The 26,623-nt window shown below is 38.8% G+C and overlaps 1 protein-coding gene across 2 annotated transcripts; it reads right to left on the bottom strand.

Moving 5' to 3' along the window:
* Positions 1–1,256: 1,256 nt before the first annotated feature.
* gsk3aa (glycogen synthase kinase 3 alpha a) lies at positions 1,257–26,623 on the bottom strand. Of its 2 annotated transcripts, XM_079828829.1 has the most exons (10): positions 26,224–26,621; positions 25,012–25,199; positions 18,246–18,329; positions 17,845–17,955; positions 12,865–12,995; positions 11,705–11,909; positions 9,763–9,858; positions 9,294–9,480; positions 7,614–7,691; positions 1,257–3,951 (listed from the first exon to the last, which is right to left on the bottom strand). In XM_079828829.1, the coding sequence occupies exons 1-10, from the start codon at positions 26,477–26,479 to the stop codon at positions 3,899–3,901; spliced, it is 1,389 nt and encodes a 462-aa protein (XP_079684955.1). In that variant the 5' UTR covers positions 26,480–26,621; the 3' UTR covers positions 1,257–3,898. The 2 variants fall into 2 exon arrangements, with proteins under 2 accessions (XP_079684955.1, XP_079684956.1); XM_079828830.1 differs by lacking the exon at positions 7,614–7,691 and having other exon boundaries at positions 1,263–3,951; positions 26,224–26,623.

The raw sequence follows: 26,623 nt of genomic DNA, 5'->3' as shown, positions 1-26,623 counted from the left end.
TATCAGATTCGCTAGGTTCCAAAAAAATCATTTCCATTAACAGAATTGAGAGGAAGCATGTTTATTGCCCATCATTTTGTATATTTGTGCAATGATGCCCTCTGGTGCACAATTGTTTTTATTGCTCATTCACAACACTGGTTTTCAATATGTAGTTTGAAAATGTCTGAGGTTTGAAGGTAAAACACCAAGCAAAACAACTATTTTTAAACTCTTTCTATTGTAAACAATCATCTAGACAAGTCCAATATTGACAAAGCAGCCTTGCTTTGTCAATATTGCACTTGTCTAGATGATTGCTTTTGGTGGCATTGTGAAAGGCACAGTTCAATAAAATTAAATAAAATACTGATCCAAACCTGTATGACTTAAGATAGAAAGAATAGATGATTTTTTATAAAGAAAAATACAATACAAATACAATATAGACTATATTTGAATTCTTCTAAAGCCATATGTTAGCTTGGTATGCTGAAAACACTCTATTATTTGCTTCTTGATAGTTTGAACATGCAAACTTAAACTTATAAGAAGTGTTTCTCAGAAGAAAGAAAATTCAGTGACACTAGCTTTAGCTTTAAGGACCTTTCTAGGATGCAATAGAGCACTGCAGGGATGACAACAAAACCAGAAAGATTCCCCTCAAGATTTTCCTGTGGGCTTTTAGGTAATACTTTAGTTTATTGTCCAGTTCTTACTATTAACTAGTTGCTTATTAGCATGCATATTATTAGAATTCTGGCTGTTTATTAGTTCTTATAACGCACATAATGCCTTATTCTGCATGACCATATTCTACATCCTTTAATCCAATTTAATACTTAACTGCCATACTAACTATCAACAAACAGTAATTAGGAGTTTGAGGCAAAAGTTGTAGTTAATAGTGAGAATTGGACCCAAGTGTGACAAGGTTTTACAATAGGGCTTTTACATTTATGAGTAAAATAAGGTCTATGGTAAACATAACTTGACGATACTTGAACGTTTTGTTCAACAATGTAAACTGCACACACACTCACACCACAAGTTGTCTTATGTAGTTACTTATTAGAAGCATACGTTCCTTAAAAATAAAAATAACAACTTAAAAATGTGCATTTTCAATATGGGTGTGTGTAATTCACGTTGTAAAGCAAAACGTTTACAAGAGACCTTATTTTGCTCATAAAATGACCCTGCAGCACTCTTTGACCTCACCTGCCTGTAACAATACACAACAACTGTACAAGGATTCAAAAAGATTGTCATAATATGGTAATACTGTACTCACTGCTTGTTCTTTTATTCCATTGAGCATATTCCTTCACTCCAGGTCACTTCCAGACTGCCTGTCCTGTATTAGACGTTGCTTTAGGCAAGAAAGCATCTGCTAAATAACAAATAACTTTTATAAAGACATAGAATTACATATTGTACTAAACATACACACATCATATTCACAACATATTACACATTCAGCAGTGTATTAAATATGCTTTTGTTTTGCATTTTTCCCATTTTAATACAAATGGTTTCCATTACTGGTCTTAATTTTGAAAATAAACCAACCAAAACTTGAATTACACTTATGGTCCTACCATATATTCATTTAAATAGATGTTCAATTTAAATTGAAGTCATGTTAGACAGGTAAGGCATGTTAAAACTCACTCAAAAGCACACACACACACCAGCACTGCCTCTAAAAACTCAGTTTCGTCACTTTATTAAATGAGTTCAATTTATTCTGACAAGCTCTCTCCATTCGTCTCTCTTTGTCTCAGGACACGATTCCCCTGGGCCAGAACGTTGAGGCAGAAAGTTCCGACAATTAACAAAAAAGGGTAATAACAGGCTAACGTTTGTACGGTAGGCTTAAGGCAGAGACGAGGGGGAGGGCAGGATTACAGGGCAATGAAGGGGAAGAGACTTCGCAGGCTGGTCTCAATTCATTTAACAAGCCTTAAAGGGGAGGAAAATAAACTTCAAAGCCAAATACACATTTGAATATAAAAAAAAAAAACAGATCACATTTTTCTAAGAGCACACAGATTCACAGATGTCAGATTAAAGAATAAACACATTCCACTGTCTTTGAGGCTTCAAGCTACAAAGAGCCGCAGTATTTCAAGCAGCCGATTCACTTCAGAGGCCATCCTTTTCATGAAAAACAGACCGTATGAGCATGACTTCCAGTGCACCTTTCCAAAAATGTGGTCTAATAGCCAAGTAGAGAACAAAGCATGACCCTGTTGGACATGCACCTCAAGTTTTACTCCATTTCCCTCCCAAACGAGGTGCCGAGAGCTTATGAACTGACATACAGTACGCTGATGAGAGTTACGAAACTTTCAGCCCCAACATTACAGTGCAAAACAATAAATACTGTAATGACAAACAAAATGAGCGCTGACGTCTTCAAAGCTAAGAGAAGACAGCCCAAGAGAGATGAAGGGAGAGAAAGACATGAACACAAAAGTGATACAGTGTTGATATTTACATCCTGCACAGGGCTTAAAAACCAAAGTATATTTACATACAGATGGGTGGAGCTAACCTGGTCAAACCACACCCACCAACATCAAAAAAAGACTAATGAAAGAGAACAGGAGAAAAGCATGAACATCACAGAAAGTTGGAAGATTCGAGGCCTTTGAGGGCCTCAGAACAGGGTTTATTGAGACGCTAACAGATGTGTTCTCAAGAAAAGATATCAGTCACTTTGGACAGTTTGCGGATCGATACGATTGACCATTTGACGTTACGATTCTCGACTCATGTGGTGATTTCACAAACATTTTATAGAACTGTTCTACCACGAAGGCCTTTAAATATTATATCAGAGAAATGATGTTGACTGAAATGCAAAAACAGAAAGGAAACAAACCGAAACAATGAATTATGATGCATGGTTCAGTCTCCAGACCTGACGTCATTCAAAAATGACTTTGAACGGATGAAGACTTTGTAATCTCACAAGCATAAATTAAGCCTAGACCCGGAGCATCATTAAAAGTTAATGATAATGCCCAGATATATAAAGTCACTTCAGTACAACAATATTAATATGCTATTGTCTTGCATACGTCTTTCGATCCTTCCTTCTCTTCTTTATGGTCAACAATAAAGTTTAGCAGTTTCCCAACTAGCTCTTCTTCGCTGTGCCTTTGTTCCACAGGGAAAAGACTACAGGTGCTTTCTCGTAAGTCCATCCAATTCGCCATTTGAAAACCATAAATACATTTACTGGAAGGTAAAAGCAAGATATTAAAATAACTGTATAAAACCACAACATGTAGTCCTGCCTCTTTTTCTGGATATTTACAACAAGATACATCATCTACGGTGACTGCTTGTTCCCTGCGAAATCTATTACACCTCATATAGGGAGATTGAGAGGGACTGCTAAACAAATCAAGGTAAAACATCCACTGTAAATGTCGATTTAAATAAATTAAGATAAAAATCAGACAGAGGACCTGCCCCTAGCCACTGAACCAATCGCATTTGACCTCCAAAGCACGTGTGGTATTGCGTTATGGATGCGCGTGAGCTTTGCTACGGGCCTACGCAGCCGTTCGGAGCACTCTTGATATCGACTACCTCTATTATCTGAAGCAAATATTAGCAGTATAACTGTTTGTTTGTTGCATGTGCATGGCAGTGTGTCGGTGTGTGTACAGAATGTTTCTCGGTAGACAGTCAGCAAACATCAGGCTTTCCAGACCGCTGTGCAGTCACTGGTGATTCTGAAACGCGTGACACCTGAATCAGTCTGAATTAGAGCTATAAGGAGGAGAAGCCGTGTGTGAGGTAAAGAGGGTGCGAGACTGTGTATGTGTTTGTCAGAGGGAGAGATGTGCGCTGTGGTGGCTCAGATGCTGTGGTGTGTAAGCTTGTTTTTTGAGTTTCAGCCTCAGGTGCTGTTGGTCAGAGTGGATCCGGGCTGTACAGAACCTTCAGAGCCATCTGACAGAGAAGAGAGAGAACAAAACATAAAGAGGACTTTGAAAAATTACATTTGTCAGCGTGATCGGCAAACACAGGGCTCCATACTTACACACACACACACAAAATACATCCAAGTACCTTTTAAAAGCTTGGGGTCAGTAAGATTGAAAAATAAAAAATAAATTAATTATTGTATTTAGCAAGGACACGTTACATTGACCAAAAGTGACACAAAAGACATTTTTAATGTTAGAAAAGATTCAGATTTCAAATAAATGTCATCAAAGAATCCTGAAAAAAAATAGTTTACTGGTTTCCACAAAAATATTAAGAAGCGCAAATGTTTTCAACATTTCTTAAGCACCAAATCAGCATATTAGAATTATTATAATGAATGAGTAATGGCGGCTGAAAATTCAGCTTTGTCATCACAGGAATAAATTACAATTGTAAAACTATTTCACAATATTACTATTTTACTGTATTTTTGATCATATAAATGTAGCCTCAGCAAGCATAAGAGACTTCTTTATTTATTTAAAAAAAAAAAAAATCAACCCCAAAACTTTTGTATGGTAGTGTAACAGTGGTTCCCAAACTAAAATATTTACAAGCCCCGCACCAACATTAACCCACATAAACCACTCTTTGACATGATGTTGCTTGCGAAATCCTATTCGGTTGTTAAGTCTGGCGTCACGCGGAGGCGCTTCCGGGTCCAAGCGCTCTCTCTCATACCACAAGAAAAACAACAAACGGTGCTAATATACACACACAACGTGAAGTAATACTACAAAAAAATATATAATCATAACCTTTATCTCCATACCAAAATTCCAGATGGCCAGACAGTGATTCATCTTTTAGGAATCGATAAAATATTAATATCTGTGACGCTGTGAGCACAGAGACTGTGTAGACTGTAAGTTTAACTAAAATGTTTGATGTTTAATATGAATAAATAGCGCTCATAAACAGCCGTCGATGGCATTCTCAAGTGAAACGAGTTGAGGCTTGGACCCAGAAACGGCGTTCCTTACGTCACGACTTTACAAGCGGATAGGATTTTTTGGAAAACATTGTAATTATAATAGTAATACAAGTTTTCAACTGCAATGGGCTTCTCTTTGTGTTCTTAATGTGAAGAATCTTAAGTGGTGTCTTAACTTGCTCATACTGTCAGAAGCTAATAATTTGAGGCACACAACACAGCACACTGTGGTCTCTCTTCATTACCCACTGCTGTACTGGTGAATCCGAGGGCGAGATATGCCTCCTCATATTTTCTTGTCTTTAAAATCACTGTGTGTTTACTCCGGACGTGAGGCTTTTTTACATGGGGCATCAGTTTACTGTCTGGAATTTATGGTCGTGTGGAGCACAACTAGTGCAGATAGCATCACTGATTATAATAGTTTCTCTATTGCTTTGTTTTGGTAGTTGTGACGTTTGAAGTAGATGCATTGTCTGCTTTACGTTTTCCTGGTGCTTGCTTTCTTCCACAAATGGCTCGTTTCCACCGAGCAGATTCGGGACCGTAAACCCTGATCCAGCTTGCGTTTCCACCACCAACAGTACACTTATGATAGGCATGGTGTAGCGATCAAGGTCATTCTCGCGCGAAGAAGAAAGCGACACACTAAAAAACAATGGTCGACATACAGCAGATCTCGTTCTTGCTTCTCGGCATGTGGCTGTCGTCACAAGAAGAAGACATGCTGCAGGCTGCCAGGAAAAACACAGTTGAAAAACCAATTAACGTCCTGCAGTGAGTCTAGCTCCACCCTTTAGTACCGGACTACTGTGCTAGGTACCCCAACGGAAGGGTGCCAAAAAAGTGGAACGGTACGGTTCGGAATTAGGGTACCATTCATAACTTCTGACAATGGAAACGGCAAAAATTGCGCACCATACTGAACCGTACCGCTCGGTGGAAACGAGCCAAAACTTGCTTAATGCAGAATGATGCATGCATTTATCATTTTACACGGCTCCCTGCAATACTCAATTCTGATTCTTCAATCGTGCATGACAACAACCCCTACAACTGACAACAGACCGCTCAATTGACCTATCGGTAAGCCCCGCCCCTCGAACGCAGATGAGCCAATGGCAGTTGAGTATCAGTTCGCTGGGACCGGAACTCGGACATCTTTAGGTTTCAGCGCCATAGAGATGCATTGAAAAATCCGAAGCTCTCAGCAGTTTGATGGTGTTTATGCTACAAAAATGGCAAAACGATGTGCCTGGGGTACTGCAACACTGATTCCAGGTATCCTGAGAGGATTTTCTGATGGTCACACTCTCATTAAGTTACGATTAAGTTAGTGATTCCCTGCTAACATAATAACTAACTGTTCTCACGTCATGTAACGTTAACAGTGTAGGTCAAAAACACATAAACGAAGGTCTGCATTTCAGTACCTCTGCATATTAAACTGGTTAAATGTACATTCATTTAATCTTACCCTGCGGTACATGAAAAGTGTTAAAGTACATTGTAGCGGTCGTGACGACAGTAACACGAGGCTTCTCCCGTTTGCATTGTGATCTGTAAATCCTAGCTTCCAAATTAATCTCCCACATTTATTTTATATATTTAAGTCCCACTTGAATGCTCCTCGACGAGAGATGGTCCTTCTGTGCCACAGAATTTTTGTATATATTTTTAATATTTCTGTGAGTTTAGATAAGTTTAAAGGTCTACATTATCTGTCTTACTAAGGAGGACTCCTATTTTGATGGGTATTATAGTCTACGGGTGGTGAAAGGGAGAGCTCGCACTCGCAGTTTCTCGGAGTTGTTTTCAGATACAAAGTTTACAGTTTATTAGCACCCCTGAAAAGGCATACGGTCTGTATATGTTTGTTTACTGTTAGTAGTTGTATGAGTGTTTTTGTATAATTTGCTGTGTATGTTAATGATAATGCAGCGGAGAGAGAGAGTTTGTGAAGAGACGTTAATGCGCACTTCTGCTTTGTTTGTTCAACTCTTACGGTGATTTTTTTTTTTTGTTGAGTGAAAAACAATGTAATAAACTTAATAAACCATCAGTAAAGTTTGGCCATCATTCAGACAGGGTCCGCTACATTCTGTGTCCAAAAACAACTTGGGATAAGGTGTTTACACTGACAGCTGTCACTGTTAGCAACGCCGTTTGTTTGTCAGAGTTAGCAACAGTATCTAAGGGGGGCGGGGCTTACCGATAGGTCAATTGGGTACTGCGAGTCATCTTGAGGTACTAAAATATGTCAAATTAATATTGTGTTATTACTTATAATTATTTACTTATGTGGCAAGTAACCGCATAGTATGAGATAATTTCGCATTGGGGTCTTGTATCACCCTGAAGAGGTTTTATTTGAATAACAATCTGCTGACTGCACACAATCCCTTTAGCCTTGCCTTTTTATAACTCTGTGCCGCCCAGTTTGGGAACCACTGGTGTTACAGGAGTTAAATGCACTGTGAAGGGATTACTACATTAGGAAAGTAATTTCAGAAGGAAATTATTGTCCATGGAAGATAATGAAAGAAAGCATTTTCCTCATTAGACAAAAGCACTGATGAATCGTGCACAATAAAATAACAGGAAGACTTTATTAACATAACGTTTTGATTTAACGTGGTCTTAACCCCATTCACTCCCGGACCATCACTGAGAAGAATAACAGCATTACCGTTGGAGGATGCTACGGTTTGTGCGCGGGCATGAGGTGGAATGAGAGTGGAATTGAGCTGGGGCTGAATCATCAGCTCTGAAATAAAGAGAAACACACACCGTTGACAGATCTCTAAGTGGAACAAACAACTAAGGAAAATATCAAATGCTCTTTTAAGAACAGAAATGATTACTATCCTGTAAAATGGGCAAGCACTGCATCACTAAGGCTGTGTGTCTACCAAAGCGTTTTTAGCTAGGAAAACGCTAGGCGCTCTGCTGAAACCGCCTAGCTGTGGGTGCTTGAGAGCGCTTTGGCAACACAGGGATTTTTCAGTTGAGAAGCAGTATACCCACAGAAGTGTTACTAGCATCTCATTTCACCGATAAAAATGTAAAGTATTTGCTCTGGCTCTTGTTTTAAATAATTCTGTTCCGTTATTATGCATGTTGTTGTCATCTGTTGATGTTGTACAAGGGAAATGTGGCAGTTGGCCGGTGTTGTATTTGTCCCGCCCCTCCTCCAATGTGATTGGACGGCTGGGTAAAAAAGGGACAGGAAGGAGCGCTGCATTTTACCCAAAGTTGAATATTTGACAACCATTGGAAAAATAAGCTAGCCTTGATAAAAAACACTTTGGTGGACACACGCAATAACGAAGAAAACCAAATCCAAGGATAATTTTGAAAGGGCTGGACAAAGTGCAGCTAGTCTCCTCTCAATCACTTCTGTAGTATTTAATTTTACTCCCTGAAGTCCAATTATGTTAGTCAAGGTTTCTTGCATCAAACGTAGTTGTAATTTAGCCTTGCATGATCATTTGCCGCCCTCTTTCTAACCCTTAGAATTAAAGGAATTAAAGGAATGGCTCATCCATAAATGAAAATTCTGTCATAATTTACGCACACTCATATCTTTCCAAACCTGTATTAATTTATTTCTTCTGTGGATCACAAAAAGAGATTTGTACTGGCCGCTCTTGTCCATGCAATTCATTTCCATGGGAAATTAATCTTTCAAGCTTCAAAAAGGACATAAAAGTAGTCCAAACGATTCCGTCTGAAGTCTTCTGGTCATACGATATATAAAAGACTGTTAATATAAATCATCATTTACTGATAAACTTCAGTTTCTCCAGTTCTGCACAGAGCATGTCATACATGTCACCATGCACACAAACATGATGGTGAGTAAATAATGACAGAGAACTCATCTTTTGTATTTTAATACACTACTATTCAAAAGTTTGGGGTCAGTAGAATTGTATGTTTTTGAAACAAATTCTCTTATGCTGAAAGCTGCATTAGTTTGATCAAAAGTAAAAACAGTAAAATTGTGAACATGACACATGGATCATGCCTTTATCAGAGTAGATCAAAGTGCTTAATAGTAAAAAGGCCTTGATATAGGCAAGTAAGGAGTGGTTGCATATTAATGTGCGATTGGTTCATCTCTGAACAAGCCTTTACTGCAGGCTAATAAATGCTCTGGGTGCACTGAGGAGGGATTTCTGATGTCTGCATTAAGTGATTAAATACACTGATCCGGATCCTTGTTCTGAGACTAAATAGCCTCAGGCTAAAACTGATACTAATCCTATGGAAATCTGTTTTGAGATGCATTACTTGAATGACATCTGTACACAATCGGTGAGAAGTTTGTTCCAAAGTATATGCATGAAAGGCTCATGTGACTCACCTGTCATGGTGAAGTTGAAAAGCGGAGGCAGCTCTCGACCGCTGGGCAGACGGGTGCCAGGTTGACGCAGCTCGTCAAAGAAGGCGTGAGCGCAAGCCTGAAGCGGGGTTAGTCGTGTCACTGGTGTGTACTCTAAGAGCCGAGAGCACAGGGCTATTGCCTCAGGAGGAGTTCTTGGTTTAAACACCTGTGGGGGAATAATAAAAAAAGAAAAAGAAATGAGAAACCAAAGGAAGTAACGTGAGAGTTAAAGACAGCTTACTGACAAATCTTTGTAAAATATTGTGTTTTTTAGTAGGCCTCTTCCTATCAAAGTGAACAGTTCTTGACCAGAACAAGCAGTAAACTTGCCAAATGTCCAAAGTTGTTCCTTGAGAATATTTATAAGCCAGTCTTGTAACATTGCTAACAGATGTTACCTCATGGATTTGGCTGTAAATATGAGCCAGATATGGGTGTGAGATATTACCTTGGTCCACGGATGTGCTTTGATCTGTGGGAATTTGAACTCTGTGTAGTTCGGGTTCATTTCACGGATCTGTTCTCTTGTGGGTGTTCCAAGTACCTGAGCAGACAAACAAAAAAAACTGTGAAGAATGCTGGGTTGAAAAACACACACACACAAATCGGGGTCATTAAATGTTTTTGAAAGAAATCTCTTATACTCACCAAGGCTGCATTTATTTGATCAGAAATACAGTAAGAACATTAATGTTATGAAATATGGTTACAAATGAATAACATTTCTTTAACAACAAATCAATAAATCGCACTGACCCCAGATCATTGAATGGTAGTGTAAATGCCTAACTGTATTGAACTGAATGTATTTAATAACGCAGCAAGGCAATCTTCATGATAAATAACAAAATGAGCATCAAAAGTCATACAATTAACCAAAAGCTATACATTTAATGTTAATACTAGACAGAAGTCTTGTATGACCTAAACAGCATCTAGTAAAAACAACTTGATCATAACTAGATTTGAAAGGAGTAAAAACCATTCTTCTAATACTAGGATTTAATTCATGTAATTTATTTCTGTGGCATTCATCCCAGATTCCCATTCCATCTGCCACGTTATTAATATAAGAGTTTATTACTGGTCTGAGATCAGAGGGTGGAATTTGACACTGAAATATTCAAGTTGAGAGCCTCCTTTGCAGCGATGTCTGCTTTTTTCGTCAGCAGATAAACTAATATGACCTGGAACCCAGCAGAAAAAGATGCTTTTAAAAAAAAGATCTACTTTAACTAATATACACTACCGGTCAAAAGTTTTTGGACAGATTTTTTTATGTTTTTAAAAGAAGCCTCTTCTGCTCACCAAGGCTTTATTTATTTGATCCAAAATGCAGCAGAAACAGTAATATTGTGAAATGTTATTAAAATGTCAAACAACTGTTTTGAACTTTCTATTCATCAAAGAATCCTAAAAAAAATTGTTTACACACCCGTTTTCAACATTGATCATCATAAATGTTTCTTGAGCAGCAAATCTTCATATTAGAATGATTTCTGAAGGATCATGTGACACTGAATAAATTCAGCATTGCATCACAGAAATAAATTACATTTTAAAATATATTCAAATAGAAAACAGTTATTTTACATTTGAACAATATTACTGTTTTTTTGTTTTGTATTTTTAATAAAATAAATGCAGCCTTCTTTTAAAAACATTTTAAAAATCTTACCGTCTTTTGACCGGTAGTGTACTTATAATTATTGGATAAACAGTCTTTACAGATTCAAGTGCCTGAAGGCAGTTGGTGAAGATTAAGAAATTTCATTCTTGTCCATTTTCTATATTTTCCACAGCCAGGAGTAAAGCACGAGCTTCAGCTGTAAAGATAAAACTTTGTCCTGGAATTCGCATGTCATGACATTGACCTCTAATTAATGCTGCTGCCGATACACGATTATTTGCATTGGATCCATCTGGGAATCATTTTGTTAAGTCTATGGAGAGGAACAGTGCATCTTAACTCCAAAAATTTCTGATAATATTCATGAGGGTGTGTTGTTGTCTTTTTGTGTTGATTCAGGGTTAATATAACATTTGGATTTTTCAGATCCCAGGGAGATAAGATGTCCAAACTGATGTCCATGTTCTGAAAGCAAGGCTTTATCCTCATTCCAAAAGGTCTAATATACCCAGATCTGGCTTCAAATAAATAAAGATATTCTGGGGAAAAAGACTGGTAAGAAGGCTGGATTACTTTTGTTTGACAGGATATTGTAAAGCCGGTTTCAGACGTCTGTTCTTGAGTGAACGTTCTCTGGCTTCTGTATAAAGACTCTGAACAGGAAAGATCCTAAAAGCTCCTAAGGCCAGACGTATCCTTTGATGATGTCTAGTAGAACTGAATTTAAATGTACTGATTAAAAGTAAGGTGTTGGTTTTACCTTTATGATCTCCACTAGCTGGTCCACACCACTGTCTCCAGGGAAGATGGGCTGCCCCAGCAGCAGTTCGGCCAGCACGCATCCGGCTGACCAGACGTCAATGTTGGAGGTGTAGTCTGTCGCACCAAAGATGAGCTCAGGGGCACGGTAGTATCGTGAGCAGATATAGGAGACGTTAGGCTCCCCCCTCACCAGCTGCTTTGCACTGAGACAGATATGAATTATGAGGAAAAATTTAATCAGGCAGTCAGTATAAAAAAATATACAGATTTATACCAGCTCTAAAACAAACACTGAATCGAGCTCAACATCACAAAATAGCCAAATATCTCCCTCCATCTTGGTCCAAAAGAGTGCACTGCACCATTGTTGTTCAAAAGTTTCTGTATTAAATGCTTCAGGGGTTTTTAAACCAGGCATATGACAGAACTGCTGGGAAAACAGCTCCAGAATAATGCTCAAATCAATGCAGATGCACCTTCAAACGAAGCAATTATTCCACTGTGATGTGCATCTCCGCTCGGCCAAATAACTATTTTCAAGCTTTTTCAGTTGCCAAATTGTCCACTTTTTTCCAGACACAAAAGCCAGTGTTCATGTTCCCTCAAACGCAACGACCTGAATGCCAAGTGCCTTAAACAAATCACAAATTAAATACTTGAAATCGCAATAAATTAAACAAATGTGGTCTGGATTACAGCGGTCAACATATCTGCCTACAATCAAATAGTTCAAGTGTTTCTCATAAAAACAGCTCAGAAAAAGGAACTGTTTTTAATGGGAATCCATCGAAAAATGGGGCCAAAGTTTGGCCTGGAGAACAAAGGAACAGCAGAAAGACAATCTGACCATCAGCATCAATATCTCAATGCATATTGCTTTTGTCAATTACCAGCATAAGCAATGGCATTTACAAACAAATATACCTTACATAAGACCGCAGGCAGGGCGATATAATGCAGACAAAATATATCAAATATAGACACCAACTAAGGCCCACACATATAAAGAGGTGCACTGTCAAAATACAATGACTATAATAGTGTAATACCTATTAAAACCACCAAACATAATGTTCACTGGCGGGCAGGAGGACACATTTGAGAACCCATCAAATCCTCTCTCACACACACACACACACACACACACACAGAACTGACCTGCCAAAGTCACAGAGCTTGAGAACAGCTGTTTCTGGGTCCACCAGAAGGTTCTGTGGTTTGATATCTCTGTGACACACGCCTTGGGAATGGATGTAGGCCAAACTGCGGAAAAGCTGATACATATATACCTAAGAGAAAATAAAAGGCAAGTAAGCAAAAATATCTATAAATATCTTTATATTAAAATAAATATTTTTTATCACTCCTCATCTTCCAATGAATGTAGACTGATTCATGAGAAATTGTGTCGTTTTATTAATAGAATCTTGAAGAAAATGCAATGACAACACAAAACAATATTTTGCCAATCATTATTATTCAGTAATGTAATGCATCTTTTGAATTTTTTCCAATCTTTTCCAAAGCATTATTAACAAAAACAACTTGCAACATACAAATGCAACATACAAGTATTATTATTAATAATAATTATTATTATAAATAATTAAATGAATACATTATTTATAACAATGTGATGCATTTCTAAGTAAAACTAAATATTACACTGGAAATAATGTACGGTGGGATGAGGGACTTTATTTTATTCAAGATTTGACTGGATTGTGCAAAGTAGGCTATGATATTATCAGCTAATATTTATTTCCTGTCCATATGGCATTGGTTATGTCAGAGGCGGTGAAAAATAATTATTAAAGCAATAACCCTTGAGAGGCTGTGTGTCAGTGATTTTCCCAAAGTGTCAACAGCAAAACATTAAAAAGAAATCCAATAAAACTCAAAAAAATAAACAGTTAAATTGATTGATCATGATCGCAATAATTTTTGTGCCAAGTAATATAATTCTAACTAGTAATATTAACAGTGGTGGAAAGAGTACTAGCAAATTGTACTTAAGTAAAAGTATTGCTACTTAAGAAATAATTTACTAAGTTACTACTGTGGCGAGCAGAGAGGCTGAGGGACCGTGAGAGCGGGACGTGTCTCGCGGAGGAGTGACGGGAGCATAAAGGAGGAGCGACAACAGTGAAGGACGAGAGAGGACCAAGCCTGGATTTTATGTTATGTTTTGGTTCATTTTTGTTATGTGTATGCGCGGCAGTCGTCCGTGAGGGGCTGCCGCTTTTACTTTCATTTTGTGTTTATTTATTTGATAAATAATTTCTGTTTCATACTGGAAGCCAGAGGGTACCCACGCGCAGAAAGTCCACAATTGAGACTCCTAGAACTATTAAACTTATGATGTTCCAGGAAAACCCTTATATGGACATATATATGTAGATATTGCTACAGCTGAGCTGAATAACATGCAGATAGAGACGTTTTCACTGATGAAATATGAAGGCACACGATTGCAATCAATGATACTGTGTTTAACTGTGTTCTTCAAGCAATCTTTGGTATTTTCATAAGAATGAGGTATATCTATAATGCAATGCTAATCGACAAAGCCTTTACCAAAGTATAGAATTTATATATATATATATATAATTTTTTTTTTTTTTTAGGGATGATCATATTGACTGTTTAACCGTTAACCGAAAGTACGGATTTTGACCTATTAATACTATCAGTTAAACGGTTTAAAAAGTATTTTTTTATTTTAAGTGGGTTTTTTTGTTTACCGCATGGTTAAAGAAAAATATGCTATATTTGTTAACTCACTGGGCACGTCGACACGTGCAACCAAACGTGCCTACAAAGTCATATTTCACAAAATGAAGCAATGGAAAAGGAGTAGGCCTACTGTGTGGGACCATTTCAACAGAGAGGGTGAAAAAGTTACTTGCAAAATATGCTATGCGGTATTAAAATACAGCAGTAGTACAAGCTCTTGACTGGTGGAAAGCAAATGAAAGGCTTTTCCCGAGGCTGGCCACTCTAGCGAGGCGTTATCTCTCTATTCCCGGGGCATCAGTGCCATCTGAGAGGGTGTTTTCTGCCGTGGGTCTAACTGTCAGGCTGTGCTCCAGACTAACCCCACATCAAGTAGACATGTTACTTTTTTAAAAATAAAAACCAGACAAGCTGTGGATTGAGGTAGGCCTGCTATTTTTATTTGACGAAAAAACGAGTCAAACGTCTGACGGGGAAAAAAAATGTTCCGGTTATTCAAAGCTCTCAAACAGATTCAGTACATTTTTGTTTTGTCATCTTAATTTACTTATTTAAGTGAAGAATATTTAGTGTAGGTCTATTTATTTAATGCTTTTTATTCATATTATTTTATTCTGTTTTCCTCTGTTGTCTGAAACACTGCAGGTGCGTGAAAAATAATGTGTGAATCCAGGTTCTGTTGCACGGTAAAATAAACCTGTGAAATTTTCTTTTTGTCTTTTTAACAGGTCACAGACACTTGTCAACTGTATTTTTATTTAATGCCAATTCAATATTGTAATCTTATCAGTTAACGGTTAATATTCGGATAATGAGCGGTGGTTGTCGGTCGGGAAAATTAACCGAAATGAGCATCCCTAATAATATATATATATATATATATATATATATATATATATATACTGTCTCACGCTGTGATAAGAAGCAAAATGGGACCACAGAAGTGATTTTGGAGCAAAACATGATATTAAATCTCATAAATTGTGTTTGACTTTATGCTAAGCAAACATACTAGTTATCCCTGTTGCCAAGATAAATTGTTTTACTACTAATTTTGTCCACATAAGATAATTTGAATGTTTTTTAAAGGGGTGGTAAACCACGATTTCACTATTCTAACTTTAGCTAGCGTGTAATGTTGCTGCTTGAGCATAAACAACATCTGCAAAGTTACAACGTTCAAAGTTTAAAGCAAAGGGAGATATTTGCTTTTAAAGAAATCAGTTTCTAAGAACTACAGCAAACGGCCAGCAGGCGACTACACACATTCCTCCAGGGTTGGTGACATCAACAGGCTCAATATTTACATAAACCCCTCCTCCGAGAATATTAAATAAGGGGGGGTGAGGCCATTTTGTATCGCGCCGCTGTTGTGGTATAGTTAGGCTGGAGTGTTGTTGCCGCGATGCCAAGGAAACGCTGTTATTTTCATCCGGATTGCAGGTCTGGGGTACTTGCTCTGTTCAGCCTTCCTTGGGACGGGGGTGCGTTGCAGAGCGTTTAACATACAGCATGTTATATGCACGTGTGTTTGAGTCAGCGGGGAATCAGGCGCGCGCAGGGCTCCCTGCAGCACATCTAACAGAGGAAAACATCCACCGTCTTCGCGATTTCAATGCCAGATTTGCACAACGTCAGCTGCGTGAAAAAAACACTGCCGGTGCGTGGATGCACGACGCGCGCGCTGCACATTTCACGGAGGACAACACAAACTTCCACAAACTTCGCGAGTTCAATACAGGATATGCACAACGGCTTGTCCTGAAAGCTGGATTTACAAACAGAAGCTGTTTACGGGCCACAACCTGTAAGTCTGATTTATTTTTCATCGATGTGTTTTCCTGTAATAGGTTGTAGCAAGGAAGTAAACAGATGACAGCGCTGTTCTGCAAACCAGTCTGTTAAATGCTCATTCATACTTAACGTTATCCGACGAACACCTAACGTTACAAACACTAACGTTAAAATCTCAACAGCGAACCTGACATTAGTGTAAATGATTCTTTGATTAGAGCTTTTATGTATTGTTTATCTACAGGCATGCTAAACATGCTTCTGTGTGTGATTTGGCTAACTTACTAGTTAAAGCCAGTGCTTAGTGTTCGTTTTGGGTTAGTTCTTGCGACAGATATTTGGCTATAATCGTTCTAAAAATACAAAAGTTAAAGTGCCATTCAGTAGCGATCATTATAGATCCGCAGTCTTTACACTTGAGGACTGAACAGGTTCTGCTCGATCATCTTCACTCAAATGTTCTGGGTCTGATTCGGGCTCATATGGTTTTATTGACGCAAGCACAGCCTCCGGTAAGGGGCGTGACGTTTCCGACAAACGTACACTAGGCGGTTACCGAATCACAACACACTGGGCCAGCTAACCAATCAGAGCCCACTGCGTATTTTTGAGGGACTGGCTTCATACAACCCGGAAAGCATCAGACCGTTTTACAAGGAGGGACAGAGCAGTGTAGAATAAAGGTCAAATATATGAAAAATAAGGCAATTTTTTTTAAAACGAAGCATGAACACATGTTACAGTGCACCCCACAAACACAGTCAAGCCTTCAAAAGAATGTGTTTTACCGCCCCTTTAAGAAGGGCAAAAGCAAAGAAGGCTAAATGAGAGGTCTGATTAAAGAAATGAGGGATTGAAACTGTATGAATAGAAAAGTGCCAGTAAAAAAATTAAGTCGGGGTACAGATTAAAATGTTAAATAAAATGCTCTTTTATTCGTCCTACCGAAAATGGGGAGCTCACTGCTGCTATAGTAACAGACTGCACTTTTACGTGCATCTGATTGACAGATAAATCATGTGCTCTTATTCACTGTTGTTGCTAATGTTGAGGTTATTTCAGCGTCGTACATTTTGTTTCACTGAATTGTTAAAGAGGGCAAGTTTGCCATTAAACTGAACTGTGTGCATGCATTTTAGACACTTACATTGTTCTTGCTCTGTCTATACAATAACTGCATCCTTGTATGAGCTGAGTTTTCTATTTACTTCAACTGCTCAGTGCTCTGGTAATATCAATGATTTCAGAAGCTGCCAAATTTAAAATCATAGCTCACACAGACATTAACTAAAATATTGAAACGTAAGCAATACTGTTGCAAAATGCGAGCGGCAGTGATTGATTAAAGAATGTCAAAGCGCGGTTTGAACATCCCGCCCCCCAGCTGAACTGGAAGTTTTGATTGGTTTTGCACCCGTCAGACCTGTCTGTTATTGGCTGAAGCAAATCAGATCTGTCTGTGATTCACAACATGAACTGATGTATTGTGCACAATAAGACCAAGGACATTTATTAAAAGAATAAATAAGGTGAATTTTAATTTTGTGTTGCCTTGAAGAAGTCAAGAATTGACTCAGTATTGGAGTATGTTTGTTCAGTCAACTTTACCTTCACATAAAAGATAGGAATAATGCTTTTAGCTTTGCTGAAGTGTCGTGAAACCCTGTAGACCGTCTCAGGCACGTATTCCAGCACCAGATTGAGGTATACCTCATCCTTCTGTGGAATAAAGACACATTAACCATTGCAGTTTATGAAATACAATAACCTGCCAAAAATACACTACATGGCCAACTCATTATAACGGTCCATACGTCCTCAACAACCATATACGTTTGTCCATGTAGTGTAGTCATGATGAGGATATAATCCCTTTAAAATCACAACAAGACCATTAGACAACACCAGAACTGTAGAACAGAAATACATTAACATTTAAAAGTAGTGTACATATTGATTTCACTGAAGTCATAAAATAGAGCTTTGCAACAAATGTCATGGGTTTTTACCTTCTCTCCACTGCAATAGAAGAAATAGCGCAACCTCACTATATTGCAGTGGTCCAGTTTTCTCATGATCTGAAGTTCTCGATTCTTCAGAAACACAGAAGAAAGACTGTAAGCATCTCACAGGAATAAAAGGCGTCACAATATTTGCAAGCAAATAATCACGACAGTGCAATCCCCCTAAAGCAGCCTGGGTTTAAGTTCAAGGGCACAGTGTTTGCTTTGGTATTGGACAGTACAAGTGGGTCATGCAAACGGTTTGCGGTTTCAGGCTAAAAGAGAGGGCGGTGTTGGTCGATTAATGACAACATACTGGTGATATTTTTAAATCCAGTGGTGGGCTGTCAGGGCCTTCTCTGCTGGCCCAGTCAAAATAAAAAAAATTAAAAATCATAATTAAATTAAAGTGTGTCTGAACGGGTCTAAATTCAATTACTGTCTATTTCAGTATGTTACAATTATATTTCCAGAAAGAATGTGGTTCTTTTTTGTGAGGCTGAGCAGTATTTTCCATATGTCATCATCTGAACGCATCACCGCTCCGTGGACCAGCACTAGTAGTAAAGCTAGCCTTCCACTGAAGCTGCCATTTTCCATTTGATCATAACTTTGACTGATGTGTGTCATCAGCCAATCAAATTTTGATGTGTAGTGATAGAACGCCCCAGAGGCCCAGCGATGTGTCGGCGCTACCCCCCGCTGATGTCAACAGCCGTTTGAACTTTTGGCGGGTTGAGCGATCTAAGTGATATGAGCTATGGCCGCCGCGGATGACAGGCTGCATTCTAATGAGCTTCGTGTGCATGTCAAGCCGGTAGCTGACGAGCTGACCGTTTTTTTTTCTGTCTCTTTTGATGTTCTTGTTGGTCTGTGTTTATGTTAGTTTGTTTAAGAGTATTTGTGCCAGCGAGTTGATTTTGATTCATAGCACCAGTTGCCTAAACGGTGACACGTGATTGCAGTGGTATCAATGATTAGTTAAATTGCCTTTTTGTCTCGCGTGTCCTTTTATGTTGCTTGCCCCCTTCCCAGTGAGCACTTTGAAAGCGGGGTTCGTAACAGTAGTGCATAGAGTGCATGATTGTATTTTGTATGTATCGGTGTGTGTGTGTGTGTGTGTGTGTGTGTGTGTGTGTGTGTGTGTGTGTGTGTGTGTGTGTGTGTGGTGTTGTTATGGCAGCGGCGTTGGCTGTATTGATCGTTAGTGAAGGCCCTGACTGAAACCCCATGGTATGCTACTGCTTAAATCAGAATATCGCTGTGCATCTGAGAAGGTCTCTAAACCCAAGACTGCTTCCCAAAAATGTGTGTACTATCAATCTCTGAATGAAAAGCATCTGTTGATTACACACTTAAGCCGTGTTTCCACCGCAGGAACTGTCCCCAGGAACTAGGAACTTTGGGGTGGTACTCGGTGTGTTTCGACCGCAGGAACCAGGGTCTAAATGAAGTTCCAGGTAAATATTTCCCCCTCCAAACAGCCCTGCTCGCAAGGTAGGACTTTTTCAAAGTTTAGGAACTTTCGGCGGTGGGACTTGAGCTCACGCAGCATTTTATTTCTACCGCCATTTTTAAAAGTCTTTTGCGAGGTTCGTTCTGCGTTCAGTAAATATCAGTCTTGCTTTTTCTGTCTGATGGCATGCGTTCGTCTGAGTCATCTCACGGTCAATGTCCGTAACAGCTGATAATAACATACATTGTCTTATTTTAAATCTAGCTTTAGTATCAGTGCTCGTCTCTTTTCCACCGTTTTGTTAATTACCTCTTTAGTAAACCAAAACATAACCAGCAAAACCAGCGCTGCTTGAACCTCCTCCACTTGTTAGTGTTGCAGACAGTGTCGCACAAAAATGTTTACTCTCCGTCGCTGACTGGGAGGAGCAGTCTCACGCAGTCCTACATCACAGGACTAGGGCCCTATGATTTCCGCGATCACCGAATCGCAGACAGAATCGCGGAATTGGCATATTAACACGGAATCTATTGTTAATGCGGAATTTCCCGGAATTTGACATATTTGGAATGAAATGCGGTTTTGTGTGGGAGAAGAACGTATGTCTGGGGAAAATGCAGACCGGGGGAAGCAAATCTGGGCAACACAACCCCTCCCGTCATTTCAGCTCCCCCTTCAAAACAATGAAAGTATGGCGAAGCGGCTCTCCACGGCTCTGCTTTCGTCCGAGAAAAAGTTAAGAAACTCAACGCTAAGCCCTCTGTACCGAGCCGAGCAGTTCCCTCACAGGGAGTGCTTGCTGTATTTTGCTTTGTTTTTAATGCACTTTAATGTACTGTATGGATAATAATGTCTTAAATGAACTTGAGAGAAAATGCGATGCGCGGGTCAGCGCGTCTTATGCTGCCTTCACGTGCTCTCGGAATTATCGTAATATACAAGTTTCCTAGGTAAACAATGCACATGAACGCCCTCACATTTTTAAACTTGAATGCAATGCGCTCGTAATCACGACTTCAGAAGTCGGAATCATCAAATTTCCGATAGCACGTGAAGGCAGCATTATCCACATCATGTTTGGCTGAGGTAGATCTTAAAGTGACAGTAGCACTGATAAGGTCTGTCATTAATGTTCAAAGAACAACGGGAACAGAAGATTGTAGCTTTAATGATGATTCATCTATATTTCACTTATTATTTATGCAGCTAAGAAAGGTGTTGATAACTTTATTCAATTTCTGTATAGACTATGTCTGACAGGGAAGGCCACAGGTAAATATAACATTTATTATAATGGGTTTATGTAAAGATTGTTTTAAGTTCAATTAAATTAAAAGTTATTTTTTAAAGCCTAATAAATGTTGAAATTGGTAGCTTTCAGTTATACTGTAATGTAACGTCATCAATGTTTCATATAGACATTAATATCAGTGATACTGGCCTTCATTCATAAAAAGATGCCATTACAACACACATTTAAAATATGCTGTCTTTAAATTGTTTCTAAATTAATTTGGAGAACTGAAATTATTACAATATCAAAATATTAAAAACTCCAATGTTTTTAATTGCAATTAATCATGATTAATTACAGAAAAAATGCGATTAATTCGTTGTTGTTTTTTTATCAATTCACAGCACTAATATCTAGTTGTGACTTGAAGTGCTTAGAGTGCAGTGTTATGTTGCAGTATTTGTCCTGAAAAGTAAATGTGATGTTTGTTACCTCAATAAATTTAAGGTCATTCCTATTTTATGTTTTATGTTCTATTATATTAACATTAAAAACACTCTTTTTACGACTAAAATAACAGTTAAGGGTAAAAAAAACTGAATTCCCAAAAATTAAAACGGAAAAAACGGAATTTGGGAAAAAATAAAACGGATTTCATAGGGCCCGACAGGACTAATTTGCCTAATCTTCTGGGTACTTTAGACCGCAGTGGAAACGCAGACAGTAGCAGGTCTGGGGGAAAAAAGTTCCTGGTACAAATTGTTCCGGGAAATTTCGGTGGAAATGGGGCTGTAGAACTGGATACACATAGGTTGCTGAATTTTTTTGTTTCTTTTATTTTCTTTTAAGTAATCCTCAAATTTTAAACCAGTGATTCTCAGCTTGTAAGGCACAACTAGTTTTATTTTAGTGTTATTGCTGTTATAGTATTTATTAACATTTTAAATTAGCTTTTTATTTTTCCATTCTCATTTTAATGTAAGTTTAAATTTGAGTAATCGTGCTTGTCGTTTTTAATAATATCATATTTCTAAATAGCCTTCATTTTTATTTCAGTTTTTGTTTTAGTAATTTTAGTACTTCAAATTATTAACTACAGTTAGTTGGCCAAGGCAACATTTCTAATTTTCATTTAAGTTTCTAAAATGTACATTTTTACATATAATATTTATATACACAGATGAGCCAAAACATTATGACAAAATATGCTGTTGATCCTCTGCGTCCTGCCAAACAGCGCCAACCCACCTAGGAATGCACTCTACAAAACCCTTGAAGGTGTCCTGTGTCCTGTATTTCACACCAAGTCATTTGTAGCAGTTCCTTCATGTCCATGGTGGAGCCACAATGGATTAGATTGTTTGCCCAGTACATCCCACACGTTTAACCAGATTGAGATCTGAGGAATTTGGAGTCCATGAAAACACCTTGAACTCTTCATCCTGTTCCTCAAACCATTCCTGAACAATGTGAGCAGTGTGGCAGGGTGCAACATCCCTTTCCACCTGGGAAAACTACTGTCATGAAGGGGCAACAATATTCAGGTAGGTGGCATGTGTCATATTGACGCTCACATGAATAGCCGGACTTAGTGTTTACCAGCAGAACATTGACCAGAGCATCACACTCCCTCCACTGGCTTGTCCTCGTCCCACAGTGCATCTTGATGCCTTCACTTCCCCAGGTAAATGGCACACACGTACATGGCCGTCCACGTGATGTGAAAGAAAATGGGGCTCTTTGAACAAGGCAAACTTCTTCCATTGCTCCAAAGTTAGTTCCTACGTTTGCGAGCCCAGCAATTTCGGCTGTGGACAGGGGTCATGATGGGCACTCTGATTAGACTGCTTGTGACACATTCCTCCCAAAACCATCATTAAAATGTTGTGTTACTTGTGCCACAGAAGGCCTTCTGTCAGTCTGGTCAAGAAAGGATAGTATGAGGGAGCTCAACACCCTGTCGCCAGTTTGTGTTTTGTCCCTCCTTGGACCGCTGTTGATAGATTCTCACCATTGCTGATCAGGAGCAATGCACAAGCCTTGCCGTTTCAGAGATTGTATGACCAAGTTTTAGGTCCATAAAAATGTGTTCACTTATCATCTAAATTTACCCAGACCTTGACACATGGCCTTATTAGGAGATAATCAACTAAATTTGCTTCACCTATGAGTGGTCAATGTTTTGGCTCATCGGTGTATATATATATATAATCCATGCATTTGGTCTTAAAGTGACAGCAGCCTAACAAACCTTCTGCTGTATGCCAATGTTAATCAAATAAGACTCTTGACTGAATAACTTTTGTAGTTTTAACAAGGATTGCTCTGCATTTGCTTCACATTTTATTATTCAGTTTTTGTACCTGAATAATGTTAGACCAACCTGAAAAACTTACAGCACTGTTATTTAATTTGTATCTTTGTTCCATTGCATTTATTTGTGCTATTGCTTGAAGTTTGTTTATTTCTTCTTATTTTATTACTGGATGTTCATTTGTCTTTAAAGGGGTGATGAATTGAGAATTCATCTTGTCATTCAACCTTTGATATTTAAAAGTTCATTGTGATATAAGAATATCCTGTAAGTTTCGAAGCTGAAAACTCCTTTGTTAGTCAAAGAAAAGCTTTTATTGACACCAGGCCCAGCAAACGAGAGATCTCAGAATATGCGAACCCTTGACATCAAAGTGTGGCGAAACGCTGCCTCAACAGAAGAATAGAGTATGCCTGATTTTGTATCCCCGCCCATCAACTTGTGGAGCTAAACCGATCGCGCTACCGAGCAATAAACATGCCGAAGATGTGCCTGTGCCTGGTTGTAGAAGAACACAGTCGCTGCATAAGCTTCCTTCGGATTCTAATATTAGGAATGTGTGGTTGAACTTTATTTTTAATGAAGATCCAGCTCACGTGGGGAAGACGTTGCACGTTTGTTCACTTCATTTCACCGCGGAATCGTTTGTAACCAAGACAGGTCGAGACTGGATTTGCAGACAGATTGAGATTAAAACACAATGCTGTGCCTTAAATATTGGATCCGACAGGAATGGTGCGACACTTAAGTAGCGAAGTTTTGCTGATGTACGTACTTGGTGTGTGTGTGTGTTTTAGTGATGCGCGCTTCGGTTGGCCAAGTAATAAAATATAACATTCATATTAATCGCGGGTGGATGAGAGATAAATCATTTGTGTTTGTTCGATAAAGACATTTTGCGTGAGCCCTGTGGGCGGATTCCGGTTGCCGTTTCTCCACATTTCACAACAATAGCCTGTATGTACTGACTGGGGAGCCGAAGCTTATTATTATGCAAAACTGTTATCCAATCATAGCAGTGGGCGTTTACTTCCAAGTCTTCAGTGCGGCACGCCCATAAAAACTGAGTGTTCCAGGAGAGAGGCTCAAAACCAGGGTATAAAATAGCCTATTACTTATTCAATATGAAGTTTTTGAATGTAAAAACGCAAACGTCATAAGGTGACCTCAGACAACAGTATAAAAAAATTTAAAAAGCCAGTTCATGACCCCTTTAATATTGTCTGAACTAAAAACTTGCACGCAAAAAAATACAATTGCAAAGTGACGCTAATTTTATTTGTCGTTTGTTAGGTTTTGTTATAAAACATGGTAAAAAAAAAAATCTGTGCATCAGTACTTCCAGCACATTTTAACAATACTGTGATAATATTGATGACCTTGATTATTTTGGTCACTATAATAGTGATATTAAATTCTTACCGTTTCATCTCTAATATCTAATATATATGTTTTGATTTTGGATTTATTTCAATCAACAAAAACAAATGTTAAATTGTTTTAGTTACCAGCGCCGATCACAACCCATAAACGGTTAGCAGGACTGTTCTGTAATGCAACTAATCATAACAACCATGCTTGGTTAGGCATTTTACTTTTAAAAGCGATTTACATCTTTTATTGTTAATGTCAGATACTAATAATATTATTATATTTCGGCATAACTTAATTTGTAATTTAGTACAAAGTAACCATTAAAAAAATATGTTATTAAACAGCGGGTCAACAAGTACTAATACGCTTACATGTGTGAAAGGGTGTGTCGTACCTTAAATCGCTTATCCTGAAGTACCTTCTTGATGGCCACCCACTCCTGACTGTCAATGAGGCGTGCCTGATACACCACGCCAAAGGAGCCATTACCGATCACCTTGATATCAGTGTACGACACCTCCTGCGGGCGATCCGGGCCCTGGCCTGGGGTGGCAACCACTGTGGTCACCTTCCCACTATCTCCTAAAACACATTTGAGACATTACATCTGATTACCCAGAGCTGAGGTGCTTCCTGGGTGTAAATGAGCAAATATTAGCCAATAAATTCTTGCAACAACTACATGCAATACTATTCTATAAATATATATATATATTCCTGCCTACTTGCCATATACACAGTGTATTGGTACATAACATATTGATAAGAAAATAATTTACTGTAGGTATCAGTCACTGCATAGTGTCTAGTGCTATAAAAGCTGTAGATTTGCACAGAAAAAAAACCTTGTGCAAGTGTACTGTAGTGTATTTGTTATTCTAAGAGGAAACATGGCACATATATCACTAAATACGGGCCTATCCTGCCGGTGTCCTTCACACAGGACATTATGACAGTGGGCGTGTCAGGACAGGTAGTTACCACCTATTCAACATGCCCTGAAGCCTAGTGAGTTGCCTAGTAAAACATCTGAACAATCACTTTAATGACAGTCGCAGAGCCTTGAACTTAAGCTTATGATAATGTCTCAAATCCTAGTGTGCTGCCTACCTAGACAACATTATCCCCGTTACAATGCGTATACACTACAAAACAATGATTAGGGCACTACCATGTTTTTGGACATCTTACTGTCACGTTATTTTTGGGCATAGTATTGCCATGGTTAAAAAAAATTATCTGGTAGCACCATGGTTTTCTATAAGTACCATGTAAATATCAATGCACATGAACATGAAAATCAGTAACATGTTATATAAAAGAACCATGGTATTAGCATCACTGTACCATGGTAACGCAACAGGACGTTTTGTTACGGTCCCAAAAGGCTGTCTACACAGCTAAATAGGTTTTTAGGCCCAGTCAATATCTCGTTTATAATAATTGAAGTCAGAATTCTGACAATTTCCCTTGGTTAGCATGGGCTAGTTTCGTGGAGATGACATAACAGTCAACAGCAAGAAAGAATGGGTGTGTTATTTAATTATACACATACGATATGCTCATTAAACACTCATAACTGAAATAACTTTGCGCATATACTCACTAGCTAGTTTTAAATTTGAGCAAGCAGATGAACTATCCGCCGAGGCCTGTGAGACCCCGGACTTTCCTGCGTTGCTCCCCACGGCAGCGGCGGATCCGGCGGATGCTGCAGCGGCTCCGGACGCCCCCTGAGGCTCAGCGAACGAGCTCGTCCTGGGCCGCCCGCTGCCGCTCATATCTGACTGAAAGTGTGCCGAGGCTGGAGGGCGATGCTCAGTTGTTCCCTCGACGACTTGGCTTGGTGCTGGGTGAAACATTGGGTTGAAAACGAAAAGATGACAAACGTTTTGCCGCGACCCTCAGCGTTCACCCACACTCTCTCACGCGCTGAGAATACGCGCAGCCTCATGGGGAATGCAGTTCGAGCGCACGGTATGTTCACTATATTGATCGAGACTCGT

Source organism: Gobio gobio (genome assembly GCF_949357685.1).
Source record: "Gobio gobio genome assembly, chromosome: 11".
In the NCBI taxonomy this organism is placed as follows: Eukaryota; Metazoa; Chordata; class Actinopteri; order Cypriniformes; family Gobionidae; genus Gobio; species Gobio gobio.
This window is presented reverse-complemented; position numbering and strand designations above follow the sequence as displayed.